This window comes from Lissotriton vulgaris, chromosome 5 (assembly GCF_964263255.1).
Source record: "Lissotriton vulgaris chromosome 5, aLisVul1.2, whole genome shotgun sequence".
In the NCBI taxonomy this organism is placed as follows: Eukaryota; Metazoa; Chordata; class Amphibia; order Caudata; family Salamandridae; genus Lissotriton; species Lissotriton vulgaris.
The window spans coordinates 1,231,668,509-1,231,695,809 of NC_141693.1; the positions used below are offsets into that span (position 1 = coordinate 1,231,668,509).

Genomic DNA, 27,301 nt, shown 5'->3' on the forward strand with positions numbered 1-27,301 from the left:
TGGTGAGATAAGCTTCCGTAGATCTAAAATCGGACGCCACTTCTCCTTAGTTTTCCGAACCAGGAAGAACCTGGAATGGAACCCCTTCCCCTTCTGGGAATGAGGTACAGGCTCTAATGCCCCCTTGATGAAGAGTTGGTGGGCCTCGAGACAAAGAAGTCCTAGATGTTTGGGTGTAATGGCGTCTGGAGCTCTCGTTGGTGGAAGATTTTTAAACTCCGTGTGTCCTCTTTTGATGATGTTCAGGACCCACTGGTCTGATGTTATGACCTTCCAGCTGTTTAGGCAATGGGCAATCCTGCCCCCCCACTGGTGTTACCGAGGGTACAGGAACAGTAGAAAGAGCCATATTGTATCTTAGTATTGTCTCTCCTCTGTTGCCCTTGACGTCCTCTCGGCTGCTGGCGAGAGAAAGACCCCGACTGACACCTCTGTGAATATTGGGGTTTGTATGACTGGCCAGGTTGGGAGTAGGAAGAGTAGCGTTGCTGATTGCCGCCTCTGTAGGATGAAAAACCTCTTCCTCTTCCCCCCCTAAAAGGAACTTTGCGGTATTGTAATGTTCCCAAGGACTTTGCCATATCAGTATCTTTCTTTATGCCTTGTAGGGCGTCATCCACGTGTTTACCAAATAACATCTCCCCGTCATAAGGTAGGTCCAGAATCTTGTTCTGTACTTCCTGTCTAAACCACGTGGCTCGCAGCCAACCCTGGCGTCTTAAAAACAGCCGAGCCCGCTAGTGCTCGGAAGGCAGTAGTAGCTATATCCATAGCGCAGTCGATTACCTCCGAAGAGGCGTGCTCCCCTTCCATCAAGATTTTCCTGACCTCATCCTTAGACCCATCCTGAAGTTCTTCATCAAACGGAGAGAGGTCACACCACATCTGGCGATCATATCTCCCCAGAATCGCCAGAGCATTAGCCGCCCTAACGAGGAGGCTGACCATTGTGGAGAATCTTTTTCAACATTGTCCAGACGCCTGCCCTCTTTATCAGGTGGTGTCGTTAGAGGCGTGGATGGATTCTTGAATTTACTCTGTGCGGCCTGGGAGATAACCGGTCTGGTTTTGGTTGACCTGTAAGACATGCAGGGCTGCCCTCCGGCGCCCTATACTTTTTCTCCAGTCTGGGAAGCACTGTGAGGACCGTGGCTGGATTTTGCATAGCATTTATCCCTTCAGACCAAACATGTTCAATGATGGGGATTGAACGAATTGACTTCCGGAATGGTTCTTTGAAGTCGTACAAAAAACAGTCGGATTGAACTGTGTGACCTGGAAGACCAAATCTTTTGGACGCTCGTTCCATTAGGTTGTGAAAACCTCCAATATCTGCTGGAGGAGAGGTTACGGTATCAGGCCCTGTAACATCTGGATCTTGAAGGCCATCTTGATTCCAGTCCATATTCTGATCTTGGTCAGGTTCCCTCTGCTGATCCGCATCTGATGAGGCAACATCATCATCCCGAATGGCAACCACCTCTTGAGGATGTTCTACGGGCTCTGGGTCATGCACCCTTAAGGCCAAAGAGGCGTCCGCCACTGGTTGCGATACTTGAGGTAGAGGTGTGGGAGGACATTGTTGTTGAACCTCCTGTTGCGTAGGAAACCGCCACCGATAGTCCTGCAACATTAATTGCAGGTCAGAGATGAGAGGACGGCATCGCTACCATCTCCTGTTGAGACCGACGTGAAGATTTCTGTGAATGATCCTGCATGCAAGGACTCTCTTGCTGGTCATAACAGTCTTGCGGAGCATAGTGGTGTTGCTCCGTCCCGCCTTCTTCAGAATTGACCTCCTGTAATTTGACCTGCAAGTCAGATGGGCTATAAGCTGGCCCATAACTATGATCTTCCTCCTCAGAGTCATCATCAAGTAATAAGGTAGGAGGCAACGGCGTAACCCGCCGTGGAGATGTCATTTCTGGTGTTATACGTCTCTTCCTTTGAGAAATGCAGATTTCCCCAGTCGTCGACTAAGTCGACGCGATCGTCGTCGACGGTTGAATCTTCGTCGACGGAAGCGCCGACGAAGAGACTGTGCTAGTCGTTGAATGAGTCGTCGACGGTGAGATGGGTTTCGTCGACAATGGCTGGATCGTCGACGAGCTCGTCGTCAGAATCATGGTAGCGGGCGTCGTCGACGCAGTTCTCGTCGTCGTCATAGTCGTCGACGCTCCCCTCGACGTCATAGTCGTCGACGTTGAAAAAGTCAGCTTCGTCGACGACGAACAGGAATCAGGCATCTTAAACCTCGTCGACAGTGAGGATGCCGTCGTAGTAGCCATCGTCGACTAGCCCGTCGATGAGGCCAATTTTAGAGACAAGTCTTTTTTGACAGGAATTGTCGACGTACCTGTGGTTATCACCGTCGACGAATGCTGTTTCTAGTCAGAAGGTATGTCCTGAGGCGTAGATTAAGGCTTTTTCACCCCTCTTTCTTTCTCTGAAGGTGGTGAAGTCACAGAGATGATTTTTTTTAGCCTTTTTTGTAGGTTGCAACTCCTCAGGCTGTCCCTTCCTCTCCTTTTCACCGTGGTGAGGAGATTTAAGGGAAGCAGGCCTATCAGACCTATCAAGAGGTCCCAGGCAAGGCCTTCACATGGGGCTCATTAGATGTTGAAGGGGGAGACCTATCCCTCTTCTTTGATCTTCTTGATGACACAGCCGAAGAAGAGCCCTCACTGTCCGAAGACAGAACTTCCTTGCGATCCTTCATTTTTTTTCAACCAGGTCAGCAGGCAGCCTTCTCTGTCCCTCAAGGTCTTGGTGGAGAAGGTTCTGCAAATCTTGCAGTCAGTGGCCTTGTGGTCCGGGTATAAGCAGTATATGCAGTCTTCGTGTTTGTCATCAACAAACAACCTCTTTTTTGAGCAAGTAGCACAGGCTCCAAAAAGTGCTTTCTTCTCTTTGTCAGACATGACGAAAAACAGGCAAAAAGTTGTAGAAATATACTCAGAAGTGAAGAAAAGTGAGCAGAGCTCAATGGAGACTCCCTTGCACAACGTGCGGTAGAAAATCTGAGGCTCTGAGGCTCTCTCAGGAAGGTTCTGTGGGGTGAGGCTGCTCTGATTGGCTGTTGCAAGAATTTGGTCTCTTTTACAAAAAGAGGTGGATAAGCTACAAAATGAGATGAGGCCTAGGCCTATTTTTTCACTTTGTGCTTACTACTATGGTATTTTGTATTTACAGAGACTCCCATTCCGACGACGGGGAATGATACAAAGCATGGGAATCTATGAAAGTTCCAATACTGGGGCAAGACAGCACCTCACTATTTGTGGTAGTATGGTCGAGCAGTAAGGCTTTATCAGAGGAAAATGTTAAGCATTTCTTGTACACAGTCAGCAAATTAATTCACACACTCAAAGACTGAACTTCAGACCAATTGTTTTTGTATAAAAATATTCTTTTAATTATTTCATTTCCTAGAACCAATTAAGCCCGACACAGGTAAGTGAAAAATACTTAGCAGTAAATATACAGTTGTAAAACAGTTTGGATTGTAATTGTATATGCACTTTGTTTGGACTTACAGTATTGTTACTGAGAAATGCAATGCTTTGAAAATACAGTACATCTACTTTGAATAGGATTTTTTGTAAAATGACCAGTACATTACTTTCACATTACTTTTCTTACACAGTGTAGTATACCTGGATACTACACTGGAACATTTCCTGTAAATAGGTAAGTATAATCCTATCGATTAGTTAGTAAAATTTTAAAACGTTTCTTTAGGTTTTCCAACTCCACAATTAGAAACTTTCATAGACCAACAGTCGATGTTATCCTATGGGGGAAAATAGTGTTATTGGTTTAAAGGTAAGTACTTTGTTGTGGGAGTTGATTCTCTGGGGTTAAACTCAGGAGTCCCCCTGGGTAAAGGATGCACTCATGTTACACCCTCAGCAGCACTAGGGCGGCAGGGTGCAGAGTGCTGAGGCCCAATATTATCCAATGCGGGATCGAGGGCCTCCGGTTGGTGGCTGCTGACTAGCAGGCCACTAGGTTGTGGGAGTAAAGCTCCGGGTAAACGGGGGTTTAGGCCAGCACAAAAGATGCAACCTCAGGGGCACTGGGGCAGCTGGGTGCCAAGTGATGTTTTGACGTCGGGTGCCCTGTAGCTTTCAATGGGGAGTCTCCGGTTTGCAAAAGCACTGCAGGCTCAGGAATGAGTTCTTCTGGGTGCGACCACCACTTGGAGAGGTAAGTTGGGATCTTGGGGGTTGGTTAGGCACCGTCGGTTGGGCCACCGAAGGCCGTGGGGCGTAGAGTGCAGGGGTGCCTTTTAGGGTTATAACTTCTTTCCAGCTCCTGGTCGCGGTTGGGGGGACCTTCCGGTTTGAGGCTGCAGGCGTCGGCTGGAGGCTTGGGGGTTGCCGGATCTCTGGTCAGGATCGCTGGGGAGACCTCCTCTCTGTGTTGGGCCCCTCTAACTCGGGCCGTGGGCGCAGGGTGCAGAGTGGTGCAAACTTGCAGCTGGAGTTTGGTATTTGTCTCCCGTGAACACCGGATTTGTTCAGAGTCTTTGTGATTGAAGGCAGGTAAGTCCTCTGGGTTTCTCGAGGTTGCTGGCTGCAGGACATACTGGAATTTCGCTGGAGCAGGTTCAAGGTGGGGACAGGCCGGTAGGGCTGGGGCCAAGTAAGTGGGCGGCCTCCTCTTGTTAGCTTCGGCACGGCTGTTCGGTCCGCTTTCTTTTCTTTTTACAGGTTCTTGACTGAGGAAGCCAGGTTCAGGGGTGCCCCTAAACACTAGATTTAGGGGTGTTACCGGTAGGTAAAAGGTTGGGACCAATGGGTCCCTTCCCTGGGGTGGCTACTACCAGGGGTGTGGAATTTAATAAAATATCTACTTGTCCAAGGGGCAGGTTGCTTCATAAATCTACTTGTCATGTAACAAAATCCACTTGCTCCTTTGGTGCCATGTAGTGCAATGACAACTTGTGGAAGCAATCTCAATATATAAGAGCTCTGATAAAGCCTCTCTGATCAGTCAGGGCTCAGACCATAGCAGCGTTTGAATACTTGCAATCCGCTTATGTTGCCACGTTACCGCAGAACTACATACTGGGGCTGAAGGTAGTGGTAAGCAATAGTTCCGGGGTTAGAATGGCCTTTTGAGTCTGTTCAAACCTACTAACTTGCATGTTTTAAGGGTTTTCAACAGCTCTTCTCTAATCTTTTCAATGTTGGAAATGTACTCCAGACAATGGCAGACGTAAACCTTCTTCCAGAGTTGGGGGGAAAAAAAGTGGTTGGAGGGAAAGTGAACCTGCAAACAGTCATATTTTCGCATGAGTAAATCTACACATCCTTATTTGCTCATGCTAAAATGCAGCTCACAAATATTTTCTAAGAGTACTATTTCTTTTCCTACTTCTGTAAATGCTTGGGAATTCACGAAATCCATATAGCTGCACTTAATGCAAGGATATATAACATGGGTGCACTTTCGAGATGTTCTTTGATAATTGGGCCCCTAATTTGGTGTGGAGTTGACCGTGACCTTTTGGGTTTATTAAAATTCAGTGCCTCTCTTGATCTGTATCGGCTGGCTGCAATGTGAGAGACAGCATTCTTCTCATTCACAAAGAGCATACAGGCACACAATGTTGTTTTGTTCAGTGACAGTAACTGCTGTGGCAGTGTGTGCTTTGTGAGACCAAATAACAATTTTTTATAATGGTGAGGGCCTGGCAACTCCCACACCAATAAGGTTTTACAAAAACAATGCCAACACCAGTCACACATTAACAAAACTAGAAAGCTGACCACCAATTTCAGACCTACTGGCTTTGCCAATTCTTGTTTATTTTTGTTTCTCAAAATCGTATTGAAACTGGTTACACTGATTTTCCATAATGAATAATTTTGGGAAATGCTAGCATGCACAAACACGTTACTAAATGATGCTGCAAAGAAACTGGTACCTGAAATTTTACAGTAGTCTAGCAAAACGTTTTTTTTCCTGCTTTCATTTTTTTATGAATAATTTATTTTGAAAGCAAAAAATCATCAATCTTGCTTTCAAATTAGAGAGCATTCTGGGAACATTTTAAATAGTCTCAAATTGCTTTACTTTGAAAACTTGTGTACACATTTTTATACTGGAACCACTGTTTGTAGTGCAGTCGGAGGTTACAACATTTGCTTAGAGCGCTCAACCTAATAATAAAGGTTTTCAATTAATGAACCATAAATAAAAGTTTGAACAGCATTTACATAGGGGCAAAAATATCACAACTGCAGACGGTACCCTTCCCAGATCCATAAAGTAGTCTTGCAAACAGGCAGCCAAAGGGTTTGTTCTGTAGGGGATTGGGCCTGCTTGTTCCAAGGACAAAAGACACATGAAAACCTGTTGCCCTTTACCCCAAACAATATGTACTGGGCGTCGGGCTATAGGAATTCAACATCCCTGCTGGGTATAACCCCTATGATGACACCCTCCAGTTGGAGGTGGGCATAATCCTTTCCCTGGTTGGCTGGATTCCCCCATCTGCAAGATGGCGGGGACTATGAGTTGTGCTTCACCTCACCTCCCAACCTGAAGAGCTGGAGTTGGTAGAGGTGGGCACACCTTCTGGGCTGGTGAGTTTTTTCCGCCTGTCTTCCCGTCGAAAAGGAGGACAGACAGGAGATAGCGTGATCATTAACAATAATCGGCTCGTAGAGTGGCAATTCTACGAGCCGATGATTGTTAGTGTTCACGCTACTTCCGTTATACAAGGCACAAAGACCCACGATCTCTCTCGTTACTGGTGATGGCTTTGAGCTCACTTAACTCAGGTGATCCATCTATATGAACAGCCAGGACCTTTGTGAAGTGCGGTTTCTAACTAATTACAAAAGGGGACCGTTTTTCGGAATTTAAGGAAAATCGAATACCATTTGTGTCCTCTTCACCCGAGGTGCCTATTACATTTTTTTGACAATAGCCAGAACCTTTATGGCGAGCTGACCAATACTAACTAAGGGGTCTTCAGATATATCGTTATTGTCCTGAAGATGGTCTCAAAACTCAGTTTGTAAGAGTCCGAAACATCGACCTACGCTTTTTCTTCATCAAACTCACCACATCAATTGTATTAAGGAAGAAAAGCGCATACAATTGTTTCAATGCAGTGCCTTTATTTATTTTTGACAATATATGCTTCTTGTAACATTGTTGACATATACTTTCTGTACCCTTTCTTTTGATTCTTAAAGCCATATTAAATACAAATTCTTTTCTATATACACCCGCCTGTTCCACTCTTTATAATTAGATCATTGTGTGATTATTTGTAAATTCAACCAATAACTATCGTTGCTTAACTGCACAGTAGACCAACATTCATTTGGGTCCTAAATCAGTGTATATAACTAAATGTTCTAAACTATATTAACAAAATCCCTTGAAGGTACCTTTACCCACGCATAATCTATGCCAGGGCAGTGGGTTGTAGGCATGGCACACATGGATGTGTGCTATGTCGACTCTTTGCTTTGTTCTGCACCAAAACATGCCGCCTCGTAGGCAGTGTGTTTGTGTAAAGGTGCAGGGACTCTAAGGGTGGCACAATAAGTGCTGCAGCCCTTGGAGACCTTCCCTGGTAACAGTGATCTGGGTACCTGTGGTACCATTTACCAGGGGCTGACCTGTGGCCAGGGATGCCAGTTGGGTTAGGTGTGGGGAAAGAACACAGGCCCTAGGAACCTTATTGGCAGGGACCCAGGGCACATCAAGTCAAAGTGCATTAGTAGTCTGGCAAAAAGTGTGCGAGGGTTACTGCAGCAGAAACCCACTTTACCCTGTTCACAAAAGAAGATCGAGACCCTGAAAAACCAAGAAACCCTGATCTAGAACTAACCTCTTCACCAGCCGTCCACAACCCGTGCCCAGAAGGCTCGCACGTCCTGAAATGGTTCCCCAGTGGTCTTGACCTCCAAGTGTCAATGCCTGCAGCCTCTTCACAACAATCCTTCCCGTTAAAGAGAAACTGGACGTCCAAAGACACCCCTGCATCCTCCGGCCCTGCGTTTTGGCGACAAGATCAAACAGTGCCTAAGTCGCGTGGCATCTCAACTTCCTCCCCTGGCTATTGGTTCCTTCGAAGGAATCCCTGGGTTTGAGCCTGCAGCCTGAAACCGGAACAGACAATCTTCATAGGGTAATATTGGCCGCCCAACACTGCGAGAGCACCCTGTGCACACACCCCCTGTGCCGCTGGTGGTGCATCTTGAGGGCAATATTGAGCTTTGGGGAACCTTGGTTCTATCCCCAAAGGACCACACCATAAGTCGTTTTAGTTACCTGCAATTGCTAACTTACTTTTCCCCATAGGATTGCATGGTGTGGTTTTTCTCTAAAAAAAATTCTAAGTGTTGACTCTGCCTTGTATTTCAGCAAAGTAACTTAGCGTCTACAATGGAGTTGTCCTGCTTACTTTTGTACTGCTGTGCCTAAACTGTGTTATTAGTTTGTTTTGCACTAAGCTAGAAAAGTAACGAATATGCTACTTACCAGTATGCATCTGTTCTTGGCATGTAGGGCTGCTGACATTCATATCTGTGCATAGATCGCCGCCTAGTGTTGGGTCCGGATGATTGCACATTGTTGTCCTGGAAGAGTCTTCGAAGTATCACGAGATAGGTGGCTCCTCCCCTGGACTAGAGTGTGCATGGGCATCGACTCCATCCTCAGATTGTTTTTAGCCATTGTGGCCAAGATGGAGTGAAACTAAGTGAATGATGACCATGCTAGAAGTATGTGTGAGTTCTGCAGCTGCTACGGGCGCCGGGGAGGAGGGCGGGCGATATGAATGTCAGCAGCCCTACATGCCAAGAACAGATGCATACTGGTAAGTTGCATATTCGGTTCGACGCATGTGGGCTGCTGAATTCATATCTGTGCATAGAATACATAGCAGTCCCTCCATTTGCGGCGGCTGCCTATGCCAGCTGCAGCAGTTTGGAAAAGTGTTTTGAGAACAGCCTGCCCTACAGCTGCCTGCTGTTCGGAGTGCACATCAACACAATAATGCTTTGTAAATGTGTGTGTGGTAGACCATGTGGCTGCTCTACATATGTCTTCTAAAGGAATATTTCCAAGGAAAGCCATGGAGGCCCCCAACTTTCGGGTGGAGTGGGCCCGTGGGGGGACCGTTAAAGTGCGCTCGGCTTTTTGATAAAAGGGGTTCCACCAAGACGGGAGAGCAAGCAGTCCTTCTTTTTCTTGAGAGGGATCTTGTAAGACTCCAGTGGGCGTTCTGGGGCGATTTTCCGCTTGAGGAGGGAAAGCTTGCCCGTTTCGGCGTTGATGAAGTGTTCCTGACGCTCGTCCCCCGAAGGTAGTCGAGGTCGCGGGCCGGGGACCACCGATGAGACCTTGTCGGGCACGCCGGCCACAGCCTTAGGAGCGAAGGCCTTCGGCGGCAACGTGAAGTGGATGGGCGTGGACTCCTTAAATGGTTTCTCCACAGGTTTCGCAGGTGGAGGATCCTTCGGACCGACCGACGCGGTGCTGTCCCTGATGCGCTGCAGGGAGTCCGTCACCTTCTTGGTGTACGCGGCGGATGGGCGCGCCGGTTCAATGGAATCCTTCGAGGTCACTTTCGGAGTCGACTCTCGGGGCGCGGCGCCCTTGGCCTTGTCCTGCGGACGCGGGGTTGTGAGGACCTTCGGGTCATCCAGCCGCTTCTTCGGGTCACCAAGAGTTTTCTTCGGCTCGCCGACAGTCTTCTTCGGGTCGCCAAGGCTTTTGCCGGTGTCGACCGTCTTCGGCGCCGACGCGCCCGGCTCGACCACCTTCACTTTAGTCTTCGGCGCGGCAGACTTCGTCTCGACGCCCTTGACTTGAGCCTTCGGTTCGACAGCCACCTTCGGCTTCTTGGGCGCCGAAGCCTCCGAGGCCTTGGAGCCAACCAAAGCGATGTGCACTTTCGGTTTCGAGGCTGGCACCTGCGCAGTATCTGGCGTCGAGACCGTAGGTTTCGCTTTCGTTTTGCCAGGGAGTGGCTCGGCAGCAATGTCCGTGGCCGAGCCCGAAGGCGGGGCCGTAGAACCCATAGCGAGATCTTGGGTAAGGCCCGAAGGCGATCCCTCGACCTGGGCCTTATAAATTGGCACGGCCCCAGAGTCAGTTTGAGGAAGCTCCTCATCCGAGCTATCCTCCATGGCCCCGAGGGCCCCGTCGTCGTCCCCTACCTCGTCGACGACTTCTTCGCCCTCGAACATCTCAGCATCCGCGTCGTAGTCATAATCGACGTCCGACGCGGGGTTTGACTCAGAAATGTCCTGGATAGCTTCGTCCTCGACATCCCCTGCATCGAAGATGTGCACAGGCGCCGGTGCAGCTAGCTGGGCCTCCTGGCGCGCAGCTCTTCGAAGCTTAAGCGTCTTCTTGGACCTGAAGCGTGAACAAGCCATACACTTGTCCTCATCGTGGTCCGGCGACAGACACTTGTTGCACACCGGGTGGACGTCGATGTGGGGATACTTTGAGTTGCAGACCGGACATCTCTTGAATGGACTTCGGTCCATGATGGACGGTCGATAGGTCTGGAGCGTTGAGTGGGCCTTCCGCGCCGAGAGCACCCGGGAGTAGAGAATCCGTCTCGGAACCGAGCTAGAAGAAGCAATGCCGAACGCAAGACCATACCGACGTATTAGACTAAAGACCTTTTGGTCTCAAGAAAGTTTTCTATCGATTCCGACAAGATGGCGGTAAAAAACAATCTGAGGATGGAGTCGATGCCCATGCGCACTGTAGTCCAGGGGAGGAGCCACCTATCTCGTGTTACTTCGAAGACTCTTCCAGGACAACAATGTGCAATCATCCGGACCCAACACTAGGCGGCGATCTATGCACAGATATGAATTCAGCAGCCCACATGCCTCGAACCTAGAAAGTATTCTAAAATAATTACAAATATTCTTAAGAGTTTAGAACACATTATCTCTACTGCAAAGTAACTTCTATGCTTCTACAAAACCAGAACACACCGTATTTTGAAAAGTATTATTGTTTTGAAGGTATCGCTTACCTGCTACTAAGTAAATCTTGGTTCTAGTAAAAAAAAAAAAAAAAAGTAACTTTTTATACAAACAATTGGTCTGGATTTAGTCTTTGATTGAGTAACATCATTTCTTGCTTGACAAATGCTCAACACTACCCTAAAATAAGCCGGACTGCTCAGCCCAACTAACACTACATTTTGAGAGCAAGGTTTTACCTACTTATAGCTCTGCCATAATGTGTTAATCAGAAGTCCATTAGCAGAGGTGTATATTCTATAGATGGTTTATTTAAGCTTAGGTACAAAGTAAATTCCAGGTACAAAGTAAATTCCAGGTAAGTAGGTTGATAACAGACAGCCTTTGCTGTCCTCGCCCCTACCCTCTGGAATTCCCTTCCCCTTGAACTTCGCTCCATCCCCCTCTATTCACAATTCCGTAAAAGCCTCAAAACCCATCTTTTTACAAAATCCTTTGACTAATTGCCCGCTTTGACCTCCCTACCTCCACCCTCAGTCCCCGTTAGCTATAGCGCCAAGAAGCCGCTGGTATACGTGCGCTTAAAGTAAATTCCAGGTAAGTAGGTTGATAAGACAGCCTCACCAGGAGCAGTCTCCTTTCTGCTCAGACTGCACACTCCAACAGTGGTTAGAGACTCTCATTGGTCACAATGCCCTTGGTACTACATGTACCTTTTACAAGGGACTTATGTGGGCCAGAGGTGCAACAACAGAGAAAACAATGGTACAGTTTTGGGAAAGAACACAGCACTGGGAACCTGCTTAGCAGGAACCAGTGCACATTCTGTCAAAGATGAATAAGTCCGGGAAAAGCGGGGGGGTTACCATGCCAAAAGGGGTACTTTCCTACACTGGCTCTTCACCATCTTTTGCAAAATTGCTTCAGGAGGTTTTCGAGGATGCCTTTCTCCTCGCATTGTGTCCTATGATAGAGAGAGAGAATTGCAATAGAGTTGGCTACTAGCCAGTGGGTAGCCACTCCTACTGCCACCCAAAGCGGTAAAAATTACCTAACATTGAGTCAGTGCTCATGTTACACGAAGAGGAGGAGTCACACCACACCTTGTGACTTGAGAGAAAGCAACTTGCAAAAGTACGAGCCCAAAACTAGATGGCAAAGGTATGGTAAGCATGTGTATCTACAGTGATACAAGCAGAGAGTGTGTGTGTAAGTTTTGTTTTCAGGTGTCCCCACACGTAGGCTGGACTATTCTACTTTAATGGTTATCAGTGAGAATCAATCCGACAATGCTGATCTTTTATTTAGAGAAAGTTAGAGGTAATTTTGTCTCCAATTTAAAAGAAATTTACTGGCTTTTGTAAAATTCCAATTACATCTTGAAACATAACAAAATCTTTTCAGTGGTAAAGATGATCAAACTACACACGTAACCAGCTCAAAACCAAGCCCCCCACCACATGAACATGTTGTTACTGTGTGCAAAAACAGGGCACAGACTGTTTTCCGTAGAGAGGTGCCTTTAAGACAACTTGCAGGGGCTAATGCAGATTGGAGGCACATACCGAGTGCTTTGACTTATCAGATATTTATTTTGAGCACGAGAGACCATGGCGCTGCAGACAAGGTCAGCATATGGGGGTGATACAATATTTCTCCCACTATTAGCACAGTCACATTCAACATTTGAGAGCATTGGGTACATTATATATTGACACTGACAACAGTCAGAATTGTTTACCTGGCCTTGATGAGGCTTCGGGCCTTATCATCCCAGTGTTCAGACACTGTCAGCAGTTCTTGTAACCTCGCCATTGCTTTTTCCACTGTAACATGAGGAGTCAAACCAACTCCTAAGTCTATGAGTCGTCTCATATCATCCAAGGTCAGGGTGTTCGAATTGCTGCATGCCTGATTTACATTTTGTAACCATCGAACCTGCTCGAGCCTCTCTCGCAGCTCCCCGATCTGTGGAAGTTCTATATCAAACTCAAAGCTGACATCCAGTAGTTCTTGTAGCTCAGAGACATTGGGCATCTCCTCAGAGAGGAGTCTTTGGCTCTGTTGTAGAAAATCATCAACTCTGGTCAGATGTTCCTAAAATCAAGAAATACATTTAGTAAGTGCAGATAGGCATACATTCATAGGATCAAGAAAAAAAATACTACAAAGGAAATAATTGACTGATTATGAATCTTATTTTTCTTTTTAGTTTTAAAACAAAAGGTTTTTTTCTGCAACAAAGTTTCAGTGTAGAAATTAATCAGTCAGGCTTTACAGTTTTCCTTGCTACTAGGACCTTGAACAATTAACTTTTTTTGCGAATCCTGGAAGTCCTTAGAACCACAAGGCAATTTGCATTATGGGAGTTGTGATTACTTCAAGTCATAAAATATCTAGACGATTTTTATATCCCAGGAGAATCACATCTTCAATCAACAAAAGAGTGATATGCTGGAGATCTGTAGGGTGCAGTAGATGTCTGCAACAATGTTTATATGCAACAGCAAAATAAGCCATAAGTATAAATGTCACCCGCAATTTTAAATTTCAAAATAAAACATCTGTGAATAGGCATGCCAGAGTGCGATCCTGGAACATAAACCAGCATTTTGAAAGAAAAAAATTTTGAGCTCTGAACCTTGCTCCTAAAAGCAACAGTGGAAAAAAAAATCGGGAGTTGGCATTTAAGCATTGGGGGAATTTTGGGCTTACCTTCGACATGTTAGGGGGCTGGCTCTGCACACCACTGGTTGACACTCAAAAGAAAAGAAATTGAGAATAGCGAACAACTCCAAACACAGCCACTAGATGGTGGAATAGGTTTGCTCCTGATGGACTGATGACACCTGTAAGTAATGTTTGCTTTAACTAACGCTCGTGAGGCATGTCTGTTTGCTTTGTGTGTCTGCAAGAATTTCCCTCTCCTGGCATGTGATGAGCTGTATGCACAATATTTCCGAGCTATGACGTCCATTATGTAGAGCCATTCTGGACCCGCAGACAAGGAAGAATTGTGACTGATCATAGAGGACAGGTCCTGTGCTCTAGTCCTGACACACAAGCTCAGGGATGTCCAACATTGCTGCATGGGTTTTTAGTTCTACCTTAGCCCATGCATAGGTTTCTAGGTCATTACCAAGCAGACATGCAGCTAGAAGTTCTGGAAATGCCACTACCTGTTTCAGACCAGTAACCTGCCCCCAGTCAATAGCCATAGCATGGTTAGTAGTAACACTGTCAGCAATGGTGACTAGGTAAGTTTTCCCATTCAGGTATTGCTCTGGGGAAACCAGTATATCTCTCACCATAGTGACACTGGCATCTATTTCCCAATAGGGCTTCTATTATATTCCCATTGATCCACGGGTATTGCAAATATTTCTTTAAGTTGGGTGGCCACACAGCTAAAGTGGAAAACTCAACTTCCCTCTCTGTGACTACAACTGCTTCAGTGTGCAGCCAGATTTGATCTAGGCACACTGCTGATCCCATCTGGAGACTGGCTACACCAGCAGTAGCTGTAAGAGGACTAGGGGGCTTCTTCTTAGGACAAGTAGCCTCTCCAGTTAAGAGCCCCAACTTCTTACAGTTGTTACACCAGGTCTTTAAGGGATCAAAGTTCTTTCCCCTCTACCTATTGGTGGACTTGGAAGAGATTTGGGTCCCACTCCCATACACGTTTTTGGGGCCCCTTTGAAGACTCAGGATTTTTATCTGGGGGATTCTCACCACCTTTCCCCTGGGGAGGTTTTGTAACCCCTTTCTTTTGGTCACCCCCAGTGGCTGTTTTTGTCACCCTTGTCTTGACCTAGTGGTCTTCCTTCTTACCCAATTCTTGGGGAGAAATTAGACTTAAAATATTTTCCTTCATAAACTAGTTGTAAAGTCCATTTAAATCATGCACATTATGTTCAGTTAACTAACCGCCTGGTTTCTTAACTGAGTAGTTAAAGTCAATCCAGGATTTGTTTTGGGTTTTGTGAGCCCCCCTGAATGCAATTCTGTATTCTTCAGTTGTGAGTTTAAAGCCCTCAATCAGAGTTCTCTTCATTAGGTCATAAGACCCAGCATCTGCCCCTATAAGGGTCAGGAGTCTGTCACTGCTGTTACCAGAGAACAGTTCCCAAAGGAGCCCCCCCCCCAGTGTGACCTCATCACTTTTCTCATTTCACAGGTCCTCTCAAAAGCTGTGAACCATTTTGAGATATCATCACTCTTCATATTTAGGAACAATCCCTTTCGGGATTTTAGGATTGTATTTTTGCTCTTTATCCTTATTTAGTAAATTGCTGCCACTATTGATGGAAGCTAAGCCCATCTCTGCTCTCTCTTTCTCTAGAGCCAGGAGTCTGGTCTCTTGATCCAATCGTTTGGCCAACCTTGCTAAAAGGTTGTCTCCCTCATTGAGGCTGGCCTCAATATCCTCACCAGCACCTGATCCACCTGTGTGGGCTCTAGGTGCTGAGGGGTTTATTTTTGGAGTCAGGGCCACTGGGGCCCTTCTCTCCCTATGGACTGGGGGAGGTTTGTAGTTATCCTCATTTCCTCTTAATTGAGAGGTCTTCACCATTCTCAGAAGGATGGTCCTTTGCGTACCCTGCCAACTGTTCCTGAAGCTTTTGTTTGAAGAGAATGGGGCCCCATTATTATAATTTTAAGCTTGCATAGACACCTTAACTCCCTAAATTCTAAGTGTAGATCAGGGGGAGGTCAAGCTCCGCAACCTGCTCCTATTTGCTATTGTGGTTATCTTCACTAACAACTGCGTTCTAGTTAAGAGACATAGTTAAAAAAAACTAACCCCTCAAATCCCTATCGAAAGTGAACTTTTATTTTTCTAAAATTCTTAAGGGACTTAACCATGGCCCTAACAAGACTTAGTAATTTGGAAATATTTTGTCCAAGCAAAATAATCAGAGTTCTAAAGACAATTTAAGAGTTCTGTCATATGATCAGGTGGTAACCAAGTTATTCCAACAAAATGCAAAGTTGTATATCCTACCGCTGATCCACCAATGTAGGAAGCTGGCTCTGTATATACTATACCAAAAAAAGGAATAGTGTGCACAGAGTCCAATGGAACCCCAGAGGGAGGCAGAGGTAAAAGTAGATAGCACCTTACTCTCTATTTGTGGTAGTATGGGCAAGCAGTAAGGCTTTATCATAGGGTAGTGTTAAGCATTTGTTGTACACACTTAATCATCATATGATGTCGGACACTTAAAGACTGAACTCAGACCAATTTTGTTTGTATAAAAATATCAAGTTATTTTATTTCTAGACCCAAGCCTGGCAAAGGTAAGCGAAATAAATCCTTTGCAAAATATTATGCAGTGTTTACAAGTGAATGCAAGTTCAAATGCAGTTGTTTGAAATACAGGTAAGGCAAGGTATTGAAATTACTGTACAGATTACTTTTTTGTAATTTTTTTGTTTACTTTTTAAGTTACTTTTTCTACTCCGTGTGATGTGCCTAGATATCACACTGGGGCATTTCCTAGAGAAAAGGGCATTTCCTAGAGAAAAGGTAAGTAAAATCAGTTTTGCACTATTGTTATTTTTCAGGTTTCCATACAAATCAACTCCACACAAATTATTTTTCAGAGAAAAACAGTCAATAGGTTCCTATGGAGAGAAATGGTTATAGGGTAAGTAATTGGTCATCGGGGGTGAGGTTCTGGGGTTAGAACAAGGGTTCCCCGACAGTCGAGAATGCACACTGGTTACACCCACTGCCGGGTGCAGAGTGCTGAGGCCCAATGTTATCCATAGGGAGGAGGGGGCCTCCGGATGGTGGTTGCTTACGAGCAGGCCACTGGGTTGTGGGAGCACAGCTCCTGGTGTTGGGCTCAGGGCAAAGGGGGATCCGGTTTAGCATACAAAGTGTACCCACAGCGGCGGCTGGGTGCAGGGTGCTGGTTTGGTGTCAGGTGCCCTGTTGACTGCAATGGGGATACTCCGGTTTCAACATAGACTGTAGGCTCGGACAAAGATCTTCTGGAGGTGACCACCGGTTGGAGAGGTACATTGGGCTGCTGGAGAATGCTGGGACACAGTCGGTTGGGCCACCCAAGGCGGTGTGGCTACAGTTCCAGGGGTGTCTTTAGGCATCTGGTTTCTCTTACCAGCTATAGTCGCAGTCAGGGGATCCTCCAGAAAGAGGCTGCAGGCTTCGCTGGGAGATTCGAGGCAGGTCAGAGATCACCAGATAACTGGTCAGAATCGCCGGGGAGACCTCCTCGTGGTGTTGGGCCACTCGAACTCTGGCCGTGGACGACGGGTGCAGAGTGGTGCAGACTCGGAGCCAAAGTCTGTGGGTGATCAAATCCAGTCCTCATGGGAGACAAAGCCTTTTCCTTGGAAGGCAGGGCAGGTCCTCTGGGTTCTTGAGGTTGCTGGCCACAGGACACACCGGGGATTCCCTTCTGCAGGTTCGAGGTGGGGACAAGCCGGTAGGGCTGGGGCCAAGTCAGTGGGCGTCCTCCTCTTAGCTTCAGTATGGCTGTTCTGTCCTTTTCTTCTAGGCTGATTTTTGTCTGAAGAGGCAAGGTTCAGGGGTGCCCCTAAATACTAGATTTAGGGGTGTTACAGGCAAGTAAAGGTTGGGACCAATGGGTCCCTTCCTTGGGGTGTGTACACTCCCTATGGTGCCACCCTCCATAGTGAGGGGGCATATGCCTCACTCCGGTTGGCTGGGTCCCATATCTGCAAGATGGCAGGAACTGAGAGTTGCATCCTCCGCATTTTTTATTAAATCCCACACTCCCAAAAGTGTGGGTTTAATGTGCTGAGAAGTTAGATACCAAACCTCCCAGTTTTCAGTGTAGCCATTATGGTGCTGTAGAGGTAGGAATGACAAACTCGCAACACCATATACTCCTAATGAAAGCACTGCGCTTACAATGTCAAAGAATGGTCTTAGACCCTGTAGGGGTACAGGGTTCATGCACCTGTACCCTCACCACTGGCATTGTGCACCCAGCTAGAGGGGTGGCTGATCTATGCCATGGCAGTGGGTCATAGGCATGGCATACAGGTATGTGTGCCATGTCGACTCTTCACTTTGTTCTGCAACAAAACACGCAGCGTGAGTGTAAAGGTACAGGGCCTATAAGTGTGGCACAGTAAGTTCTTCAGCCCTTAGACGCCTTCTCTGGTCACAGTGCCCTGGGTACTTGGGGTACCATTTACCAGGGTCTAACCTGTGGATAGGGTGCCAATTGGGTTTGGTACAGTTTTGGGAAAAGAACACAGGCCCTGGGAACCTGATTGGCCAAGACCCAGGGCACATCAAGACAAGGATCATCAGTAGTAGTTCTGGCATAAAAAATGGGGGGGGGGGGGGGTTGGGGGGAGTATCTGCTACAGAAACCCAGCTTCTCACAGATGGTTACATGTTTAAGGTTGCATGATTGGACTGAGGTGGAATGGCCGCGAGACGAGACATTCTAGAGAGCATTCACTTAATCGATATATGGCGAGACACCACCCAACCACTTGCAGCTCTCCTGCCACTAGAATGTTTAGCAGACTGGATTGCTGGTTTATAGCCACCGACCTTAGGTGGAGCATGGTAGGGATAACGTATAGTTTACGTGTCGGTGTAGTTTTGCAGGTTGAAGAATTTTCTGGATTCACTATGCTGTGCATTATTCTGCCATCTAGTGGATGGGTCTGGAATTGCAGTATGCCACTGGGCATCGATATACCACCATTTGGTGTCCTTCTGTGGCTTCGACGTGCTCCCCATGGAAGCGCCCACCTTTGGTCGCCATCTTCAGAATCTTTTTTTTTTTCTTGTTTCATTTATTTCTTCATCTTGTCTAATCTTTCTGGCGGAGGAGGGTGGGTTTGCTAGTGAATCCAGAAAATTCTTCAAGCTGCAAAACTACACCGACAGGTAAGAAACTATACATTTTGCAGTGTGAGTCTTTTCTGGATTCACCATGCTGTGAATAGACTTTGTAGTGGTTTGCTAGTCTTGTGGTGATTGGGTGGAAGATGAGCGTTGGTTTGAGAAAATATTAATACCTTTTGTCCTACTTGAGCTTCTTTATTCATTTGAATATCCATGCAATAGTGCTTCGTGAACATGTGCACTTAAGATCATGTTGCACTTGGCATATGTCTTGAATAGGCGTATTTGCTAGAAAAGCTACTGTTGCTCCTTTCTTCCTTGTTGAGCGAGCGTGTGGTGCTCCTTGTAATGTCTGACCTGCCTGTTTGTGGCAGAATTGTATAGCTTGTGCAATCCATCTTGCAATGGTATTCTTTGTGACTGGTCGTCCAAGAAAACTGTTGGTAAATGATAGAAAGAATGGTTTTGTTTTCCTGTATTCTTTGGTTCTTTCTATGTAGTGCATGACTGCCCTTCTGGCGTCCAGGGTGTGTAATGCTCATTCTGCTTGTGTCTTTGGTTTTTGGAAAAAAACGTGGTATTTGTATAGTTTGGTTTACGTGGAACTTCGATATCACCTTTGGCATAAATTATGGATCTGTTCTGATGATGATTCTGTCATCATGTATTTGGAAGTAGGGCTCTTGTAGTGTTAGAGCTTGCAATTCACTTACTCTACTAGTGATGTAATAGCAACTGAAAATGCAGTTTTTAGCGTGAGCATTTGTAGTGTTGCTTTGTGGAGTGGTTCGAATGGTACCTTCATCATTTCAGCTAGTACTACATTGAGATTCCATGCCGGTGGTGGCACCTTTCTTGGAGGTGCTATTCTCTTTGCTCCTTCTAGGAATCTTTTTACCACATGGGATTTGAAGAAACGTTCCCCAGTTTCTCCCCTTGTGTACGCTACGATTGCTGCTAAGTGTACCCTTATCGATGTGTAGCTCAATTTATTTTGTAGTAAATATGTTCAGTGTTTTAGTTTGATTCTTGTGATCCTTCTTGAAAGTTTTTCTCTAAGGCACCAATGACAGAATCTTTTCCATTTGGCTGTTTAACACTTCCTTGTTGTAGGTCTTCTTGCTTCTTTGAGTACTGCCATTGTGCTCTGTGGTAGTTTGAGGTGAGCCAATTCTATGTTCTCAGGAGCCATGCTGCCAGGCTTAGGCTCTCTGGCTCTGGGTGTAGAACGTTTCCGTTTTGCATTGTTAAGAGGTCCTTTCTGTTGGGTAATTTGTGCATGGCCCTTTGAGTCATCTTCATATTCTGTGAGAAGGCCATCTGAGGTACTATGAGTATTAATGTCATGTGGCTGATCCTGCACTTGTTGAGTACCCGGAGTAGCAGTGGTATCGAAAGGGGGGGGTTTGGGTCAGCAAATGTCCCTGACCAGCTAACCAAAGAGCATTCCCTATGGATTGTCTGCATGGTTGCCTGGATTCGAAGTTTTAGCATTTTGGGGAGCTGCAAAAAGGTAGATTTCTGGAGTTCCCCATTTCTTGAATATCTTTAGGATTTTTGATTGATTCATTTCCCATTCGTGTGATGCTGATGCTTGCCTGCTCCGCCTGTCTGCTTCTATATTGTCCTTCCCTGGAAAATGTATTGCTAGTCAGTCTATTTTCCTTGGGATTGCCCATCTCTTTATTTCTTGGGCTAAGGTGGATTGTTTTATGGATTGTGTTACTCCTTGTTTGTTGATGTAAAACATGGCAGTTGTATTGTCCTTTTGGATTAACAACCTCTTTAAGTAAAGCGCTTTCTGAAATGCTTTTAAGGCTAGGAACACTGTCTCTGTGGTGCGCGCACACAACTGATTTAGAGCTTGTTTACTTGCACGGGTGGACACAAATCAAACACACATGTAAGGCCTCCTAGGACGCGGATGGTGCGTCACACAACTCCGCAGTTTCAGGGAACAAACGTGTTTCAAAGCTGGCCAGGTACAAAGTCCAGCACTGCCTCGGGCTCTGTTCTTGCTCCCGCCATCTTGCGTAAACATAAAAAGGGTGTACTTCCAGGTACCGCTTGGCCGGCTGCCTCGCACTGGCGGCTGTTCAGTCACCCATGACTAGCAGCGCCGCGATCCGGCAGCCTCGAGGCGCCTTCACAGTGGCTGCTAGTTTCTAAAGCTGCTGGCCTGCTGTTGATAAACGACATGGGATCCCGGAGGAAAGACTAGAGCCGAGAAGGAAATAAGAACGGGAGAGGAGCACACTGACTAAATTCCGGAGCTCATAGGGGAAAAAGAGAATTGCAACAGACAGCCACGGGGACGAGGCAGTGTTGGATTCAGTGTGATGTGTGTCCCAACACTGTCCATAACCGTAATCGTAAACCTCATGATTACTTTTCACTCTAGTGGCGAGTTGTTTCCCTCCTGTATCCATTCCCCAATCCTCCTCTTACCATACACACAGAAGTCCCTGTGAGTTTATGCTCTCGGCTTGCCCTTCGTGTGCACCCTAGTACTTTGCTGGCTTATTCTGGAAGCTTGTCTCGTTTTATCTTGCCCCACCATTCCCCTTACTTTTTCGCATTCAGTACTGTCTCACTTTGCAAACAAGAGCCATTAACCCTATGTCACGAGAAAACTATCCCTCGTGTTTTGTAATGATTTTCCCCACAGTGACTGTGATGAGTGAAAGTTCACATTGAAGCGAAAGTAAAGTCTCAACTTTCCCCACTAATTACACTGAGCAAAAATATTTGTTCAGGGTAATAGGAACATTTTTATAGAAAAATGTCAATAAAATCAGGCTGGACGCTTCATCGGTGTTGACCTATAAATTTGTGACCCAGCACACTTGTCCTTGTTCTGTTGACCCTTGCTGGGTATCAAGCATTCATTTGCTTCCTTTCATTTGTCTCCAGGTCGCCCTCTGCGTCCCACTTCGTATGCAGCCCTCTGCGTCCCACTTAGTCTGCGGCCCTCTGAGCCCCATTTCATTTACTCCCCTTAGTGTCCTTTTTATGCTGCTCCCTTCAGGCCAATTTTATGTCTGCCCCTTCTGTGTCACTGTCCTTGGTCCCCTATGTGTCCCTTTCACCTTCTCTTCTTCTTGTGTAAGTCCCGTTCTGGCTTCATTCCTTCCCTTTTACTCTTCTGTGTCAATTTCCTTCCCTTTGCCCCCTTCTGCATCCTCATCTTCTGCCCCCACGTGTCCCTTTCTTCAGCTCTCCTATCTCCTTTTCTTCTGCACTTGGACATACCTGGCACCCAAAATGGAAGTCACTGGTTCCCCAATTGCAGCAGCTAGTCGTAAAAGACAGTTTGTGGAAAAGCCAACCTACTACCCCCTTCATCAATGTACTTGTAAGCTGCACCTTAGACAGTAGCTCACATGCTGCTGCTTGAAACAGCAATGACATTGAGCATGGTGGCTTGAGCTGCTCACTTGGGACTATACCTTTGGGCCAGGCTCACACTATTAAAAAAAACAAGCATTTTTAGAAATGTAGATAAAACCTCTTGAGGAAAAAATGCCGGTAATGGTTGAAAGTGCCCTGTTGCCTGGCAACTAGTTCCACCCACTAATCACCGGCCTCCGCAGTGCTCAGTCAGGTGTGGTGATGAATTTGTATGGGTGGGTCAAACCTCCAGTAGTAAGTCCCAAAATAAGACTACACAGTCTGTACAGCTGCCAGTGGGAGCCGTGGGAGTTATTTGTGGGGAGACTCGCAATAGACCACATACCTAGTTTATATATGTAATGTGACTCTGGTGCATTCCTGATGTAATCTGTGTCCAGTGTCCATCCCTTGCCACTATCTGGAGCAAGCTTCAGGTGCCTTTAGCAGGCTTCCTGCCCCTCATCGAGAACTGACCTTCCTTGCGGTCTGAGAGAAAGCTCACTATGGAAAACACCAACCACTGTGCTCAAGCCGAAGACATTAACCTAGAGGCTGCAAGTATACCTGTAACAGTGGCCCCATGAAGAGCAGAACGAATTACAGGCACTACTGCCATCCTAACGTTTCACAATTTAAACTGAGTAAGCCACTTAAATAGTACTTGTGCAGATCACTCCACTTTGATGTAGAGGGGCAGCAGTTTCATAGCTACTCAGAAACATAATCCATCCTCCCTCACTCCATTTGTCAGCATACCCATACCCCCCCCTCCATATGGTGCCACCAATACTTTAATAACAAAACTCAGTGGCGGTGTGCACAGCACTGGTGTTTGTCCGGCAGTGCCATAGATCAGCTATACTCCGAGCCACTGGAATTATGTGTTTGTGCTGTCGCTGTTTTTTGCATAATTACAAATTTGCCGTATTTGCCACATAATCTATCATCTAATGTATGATCTGCAGATTTTAGCAGAAAGTAGTTAAGCTTAAACGGTCCAAAAGTTACTAAAAGGCAGTCACATATGTTGCTGCACAGTTGAAGGCCTGTTGCATAGGCTCACTGGTTAGCTTTCTGTTGCTTATTACTATATTTGGGAGATAAACCAACACTAATGATGTGCAACCTATTCCCAGACACTATGAACAGGTGTAAAAATGTGAAAATAATAAATACCATCACAGAATGTACCAAATGCTGCATAATTTGCAGCTTTATTTAGTCAACCCTGCTGCATAAATTGTCCCTTTGCTGCCGCATAATTCCAGTGACTATGGCTATACTTCACTTGGCCTCAAGTCAGTGGTTCACAATCATTACCTGCTGGCAAGTAACTACTTTAAGAAGAATTGTACCAATATATAGCCAAAATACACAACTTGTATGTTTTGACACATATCATTTAACTCTATTGCAGTCTCCCACAAGAATGGAATAGAATTGCTCAAACCAAGTATTAATATTACTGATTGAAGAGTAACTCAATAAATATTAAATAATGCTTTATAGTGCGGTACCTACTGTAGCTTGCCCTTAACTTTACATATGTATTTACTTTGAATTGTCCGATACCATATGCATGGAGTGATAAACAAGCATCTGCAATGCAATAGATCTAGCATTACTGAAAGTTTGACCTATATGAGTTGCAAATAATAATGCAATGCCAATAGCTCAAACTTTCAGTACTGTGAGACCTATTGCATTGCAAATGCTCGTCTCAAGAGTGGTGTCTACAGTATACAATCTGCAACTCATATGCCTCGAACAGCTGTTACTGATTGAAGGACTGATTGAGTATAGTTGTTTGTACCTCCTGCTTGAATCGAGAGATGCGTAACCAGGCATGTCGTCGGAGTAACACGCTAGGTGTTATTGGCCCTAGAGGTGGTGTCTGCTGCATCAAGGGAACATTTGATTGATGCATTTGTTATTAACTTCCCCTCCTGAATCAAATCATTAGCCTTGGTGTGAGAAAGTGCCATCTTTCTGGCACTGGTATGCCCCCACTTTTTTCTGAACTGCTGATGTGCTTTGACTGAGTGTGCCCTGGGTTCCTGCCAAGCAGGTACCCAGGGCCTGTGTTCCTTCCCTAAAACTGTGTTGAAACTGAAACCCAATTGGCATCTCTGGCCACCTGTCAGCCCCTGGTAAATGGTACCCTAGGTAACCAGGGCATGGTGACCAGAGAAGACCCCTGAGGACTGCAGCACTTATTGTGCCACCCTCAATAGCCCTGTACCCCGACACCCACACACTGCCTTTGCAGGCTGAGTGTCTAAGCACAGAACTAAACAAAGAGTCGACATGGCACTCTTCCCTGTATGCCATGCCCACAGAACCCACTGCCCTGGCATACGTCAGTCACCCCTCTAGCTGGGTGCCCTATGCCAGAGGTGTGGGCACAGGTGAATGAGCCCTGTGCCCCTACAAAACCCAGGACCAGTCCTGGGCACTGTTAAGTGCAGTGATGCCATTCAGAGTATATGGTTTTGGGAGGTTGTCATTACGAACTCCACAGCACCATAATGGCTACACTGAAAACTGACAAGTTTGGTACCAAACGTCTCAGCACATTAAACCTGCACTGATGCCAGTGTGGGATTTAATGTAAAATGCACCAGAAGGCATCTTAGAGATGCTCCCTGAAAACCTAACCTACAATCCACGTCTGGGCTGAGTGGCTACAGAGTCTGCCACACAGCAGACATGTGGCTCGACCCCTGGGTGGAGAGCTCCCCCCCCCCGCTCTCCTTGGCCTGCAACAATGCACATCCTAGGCAAGGTGCTAGGTCTCCTCCCCCAGGATGGGCAGGGGGAAGCTTCAAAGGCATGCTGCCTCTGAACTTCTCCACACCATTTGCTGTACCCAGCAACTGGCCCCCACCAGTCGTGACCCTCACTCTGGCAGGAAGACTGGCGGGAAAAACTACGTCAGGAAGGGGGGTGTGCCAGCCTGTGCCAACTCCACCCCTCAGGTGGGGGAGACTAGGTGAAGCACGACCCCGGGCTTCGGCCATTTTGAAGATGAGGAGCCCTGCCCAATCACAGCTAGGCTACAACAGGACAGGAGCAGGCTAGGGGGTGTACCCACCCCAGGACAGGGACCTATAGGTCCCTGCCCTTGCCCTACCTGTAACACCCCTGAATTCAATATTTAGGGGCACCCTGAGCATTCCTTCCTCAGATTCCGATAAGAAAAGAGGAAAGAAGACCAAGAGGAAGAAGAGCCGCCGTGCAGCTGCTAACAGGACGACAATAACTGACTTGGCCCAAGCCCTACCGGCATGTCGATCCTGGAACCTGCTCCTGCCTAAATTCCGGCGACTCCTGCGGACAGCAACCTTGGGACACCCAGAGGACCTGCCTGCCTTGACCCTCTTAAAGACTGAGACTTCCATCAGCAGAGGCTCTGCTGTAACAACCTCCCTGGTGCCAGCCAGGAAGCTCCGGACAAGCCCACTCTAAACCCGCCAAGTCCGGCCCGTGCCCGAGTGATCCAAGACAACGAGGACGTCCCTCCAGTGACTGGGACCCGAAGTCCAGTGCCCAAAGACCCTCCTCGACGAACCAGACGACGCCTGCAGCCTCAGAACCAGGGACCCCTCCAACCGCGACCAGCAGAGGGTAAGATTTCCCGACACCCAAAGACACCCCTGCAACCGGCGCAGGGCGCCCCCCCTGTGCCTCCCTTTGGGGTACCTACCTCTTCTCCAGGATCCCAACTTACCTCTCGAAGTGGTGGTCGCACCTGAAGAATCACCGTCCGAGAGTCTGCAGCCTTTGTTTCCTTTTTACCTTTCCCATTGAATAACATTGAGCACCCTGCACCCAGCCGCCCGAGTGCCCCTGGCAGTGTAACCTGTACCCTATTCTACTTCTCCATTTGCCCTGAGCAAGTGACCAGGAGCCCAGCTCCCACAGCCGCGTGGCCTGCTAGCCAGCAGCCACCAACCGGAGACCCCTGCACCTCATTGGATAACATTGGGCTTAACTACCTCTGCACCCGGCCGCCCCTGCGTCTCTGAGGGTGAACCAACTGTACCTACCTGACCCTAGGGGACCCCTGAGTCTATGCCCAGAACCTTAACCTCGCCAGCCGAGTACTCACCTGGAAACCGGTAACTCACGTATCTGCCATTGAATAACATTGGCTGGTTTGACTCGAAAAATCTTCTAAGTATCTACTTTTGAAAACTTAAAATATTCATATAAAAGTCATCCGAATTCCGAAAAAAGCACCTGCAAGCATGCGAGAAGCCAGTACTGTACCTTGAAGCCCAGTACGGAACCGCAAAAGTAATCCTTATCGAGTTTACCAGCAATCTGTATTTTCTCCATAGGAATCCATTGTATGGTTTCCTCTACTTTTGAAAACTTGAAATATTCTTTAAAAATCCTTTAAAAATCCTACGAAATACTGAAACGCAATTACCTACCTGTTTTAAGTTGAGACCCCAGTACTAGCCCCAGGAGCCCAGTACTAGATTACAAAAGTAACGAGAACGTACTTTACCTGCAACCTGAATTTTCTCCCATTGGATAACATTGCCAGATTCCTGTTGAAATGTTTGAAGTGTGGATTTTTAAAATAGCTTTATATTTCTGAAAAATCACTGTGATACCTAAAACGTTACTAAATTATTTTCAGCTTAGACCCCAGGACTGACTCTAGGATCCAGTCCTGGAACTACCAAAGTAATCCACAAAGTAATCCACTGTGTTTATGTAGGAAAACCCATTGAGCTCAATGCAAACTTGTGTGTAGAATTGTGTTGCTTACTGCAACCCCTGTACCTATTGTGTTTACAAAGTTTGGTGCCTTTCTGTAAAGTACTCATATGAGACCTCTCAAATTGAGACCAGTATATTTTGATACCTGTTGGTTCTAGAAAATAAGACATCTATATCCTTGATATAAAAACAATTGGCCTGGAGTTCAGTCTTTGATTGTGTGAAACCTTTTGCTGACTGAGTGTGTACAAAAATGCTTTACACTGTCCTCTGGTACTGCCTTACTGCTCGACCAAGCTACCACTTTAGAGATTAAGGTCACACCTAGCTT

The 27,301-nt window shown here is 46.6% G+C and overlaps 1 protein-coding gene across 2 annotated transcripts in view; it reads right to left on the reverse strand.

The window, feature by feature from the left end:
• Nucleotides 1–27,301, reverse strand: part of KDM5B (lysine demethylase 5B) — an 856,576-nt gene that overhangs the window by 291,254 nt on the left and 538,021 nt on the right. For both annotated transcript variants that reach the window (XM_086923073.1, XM_086923072.1), the window contains one exon: nt 12,724–13,079. In XM_086923073.1, the coding sequence (XP_086779199.1) occupies nt 12,724–13,079 (356 nt within the window). The remainder of the gene's footprint in view (nt 1–12,723; nt 13,080–27,301) is intronic.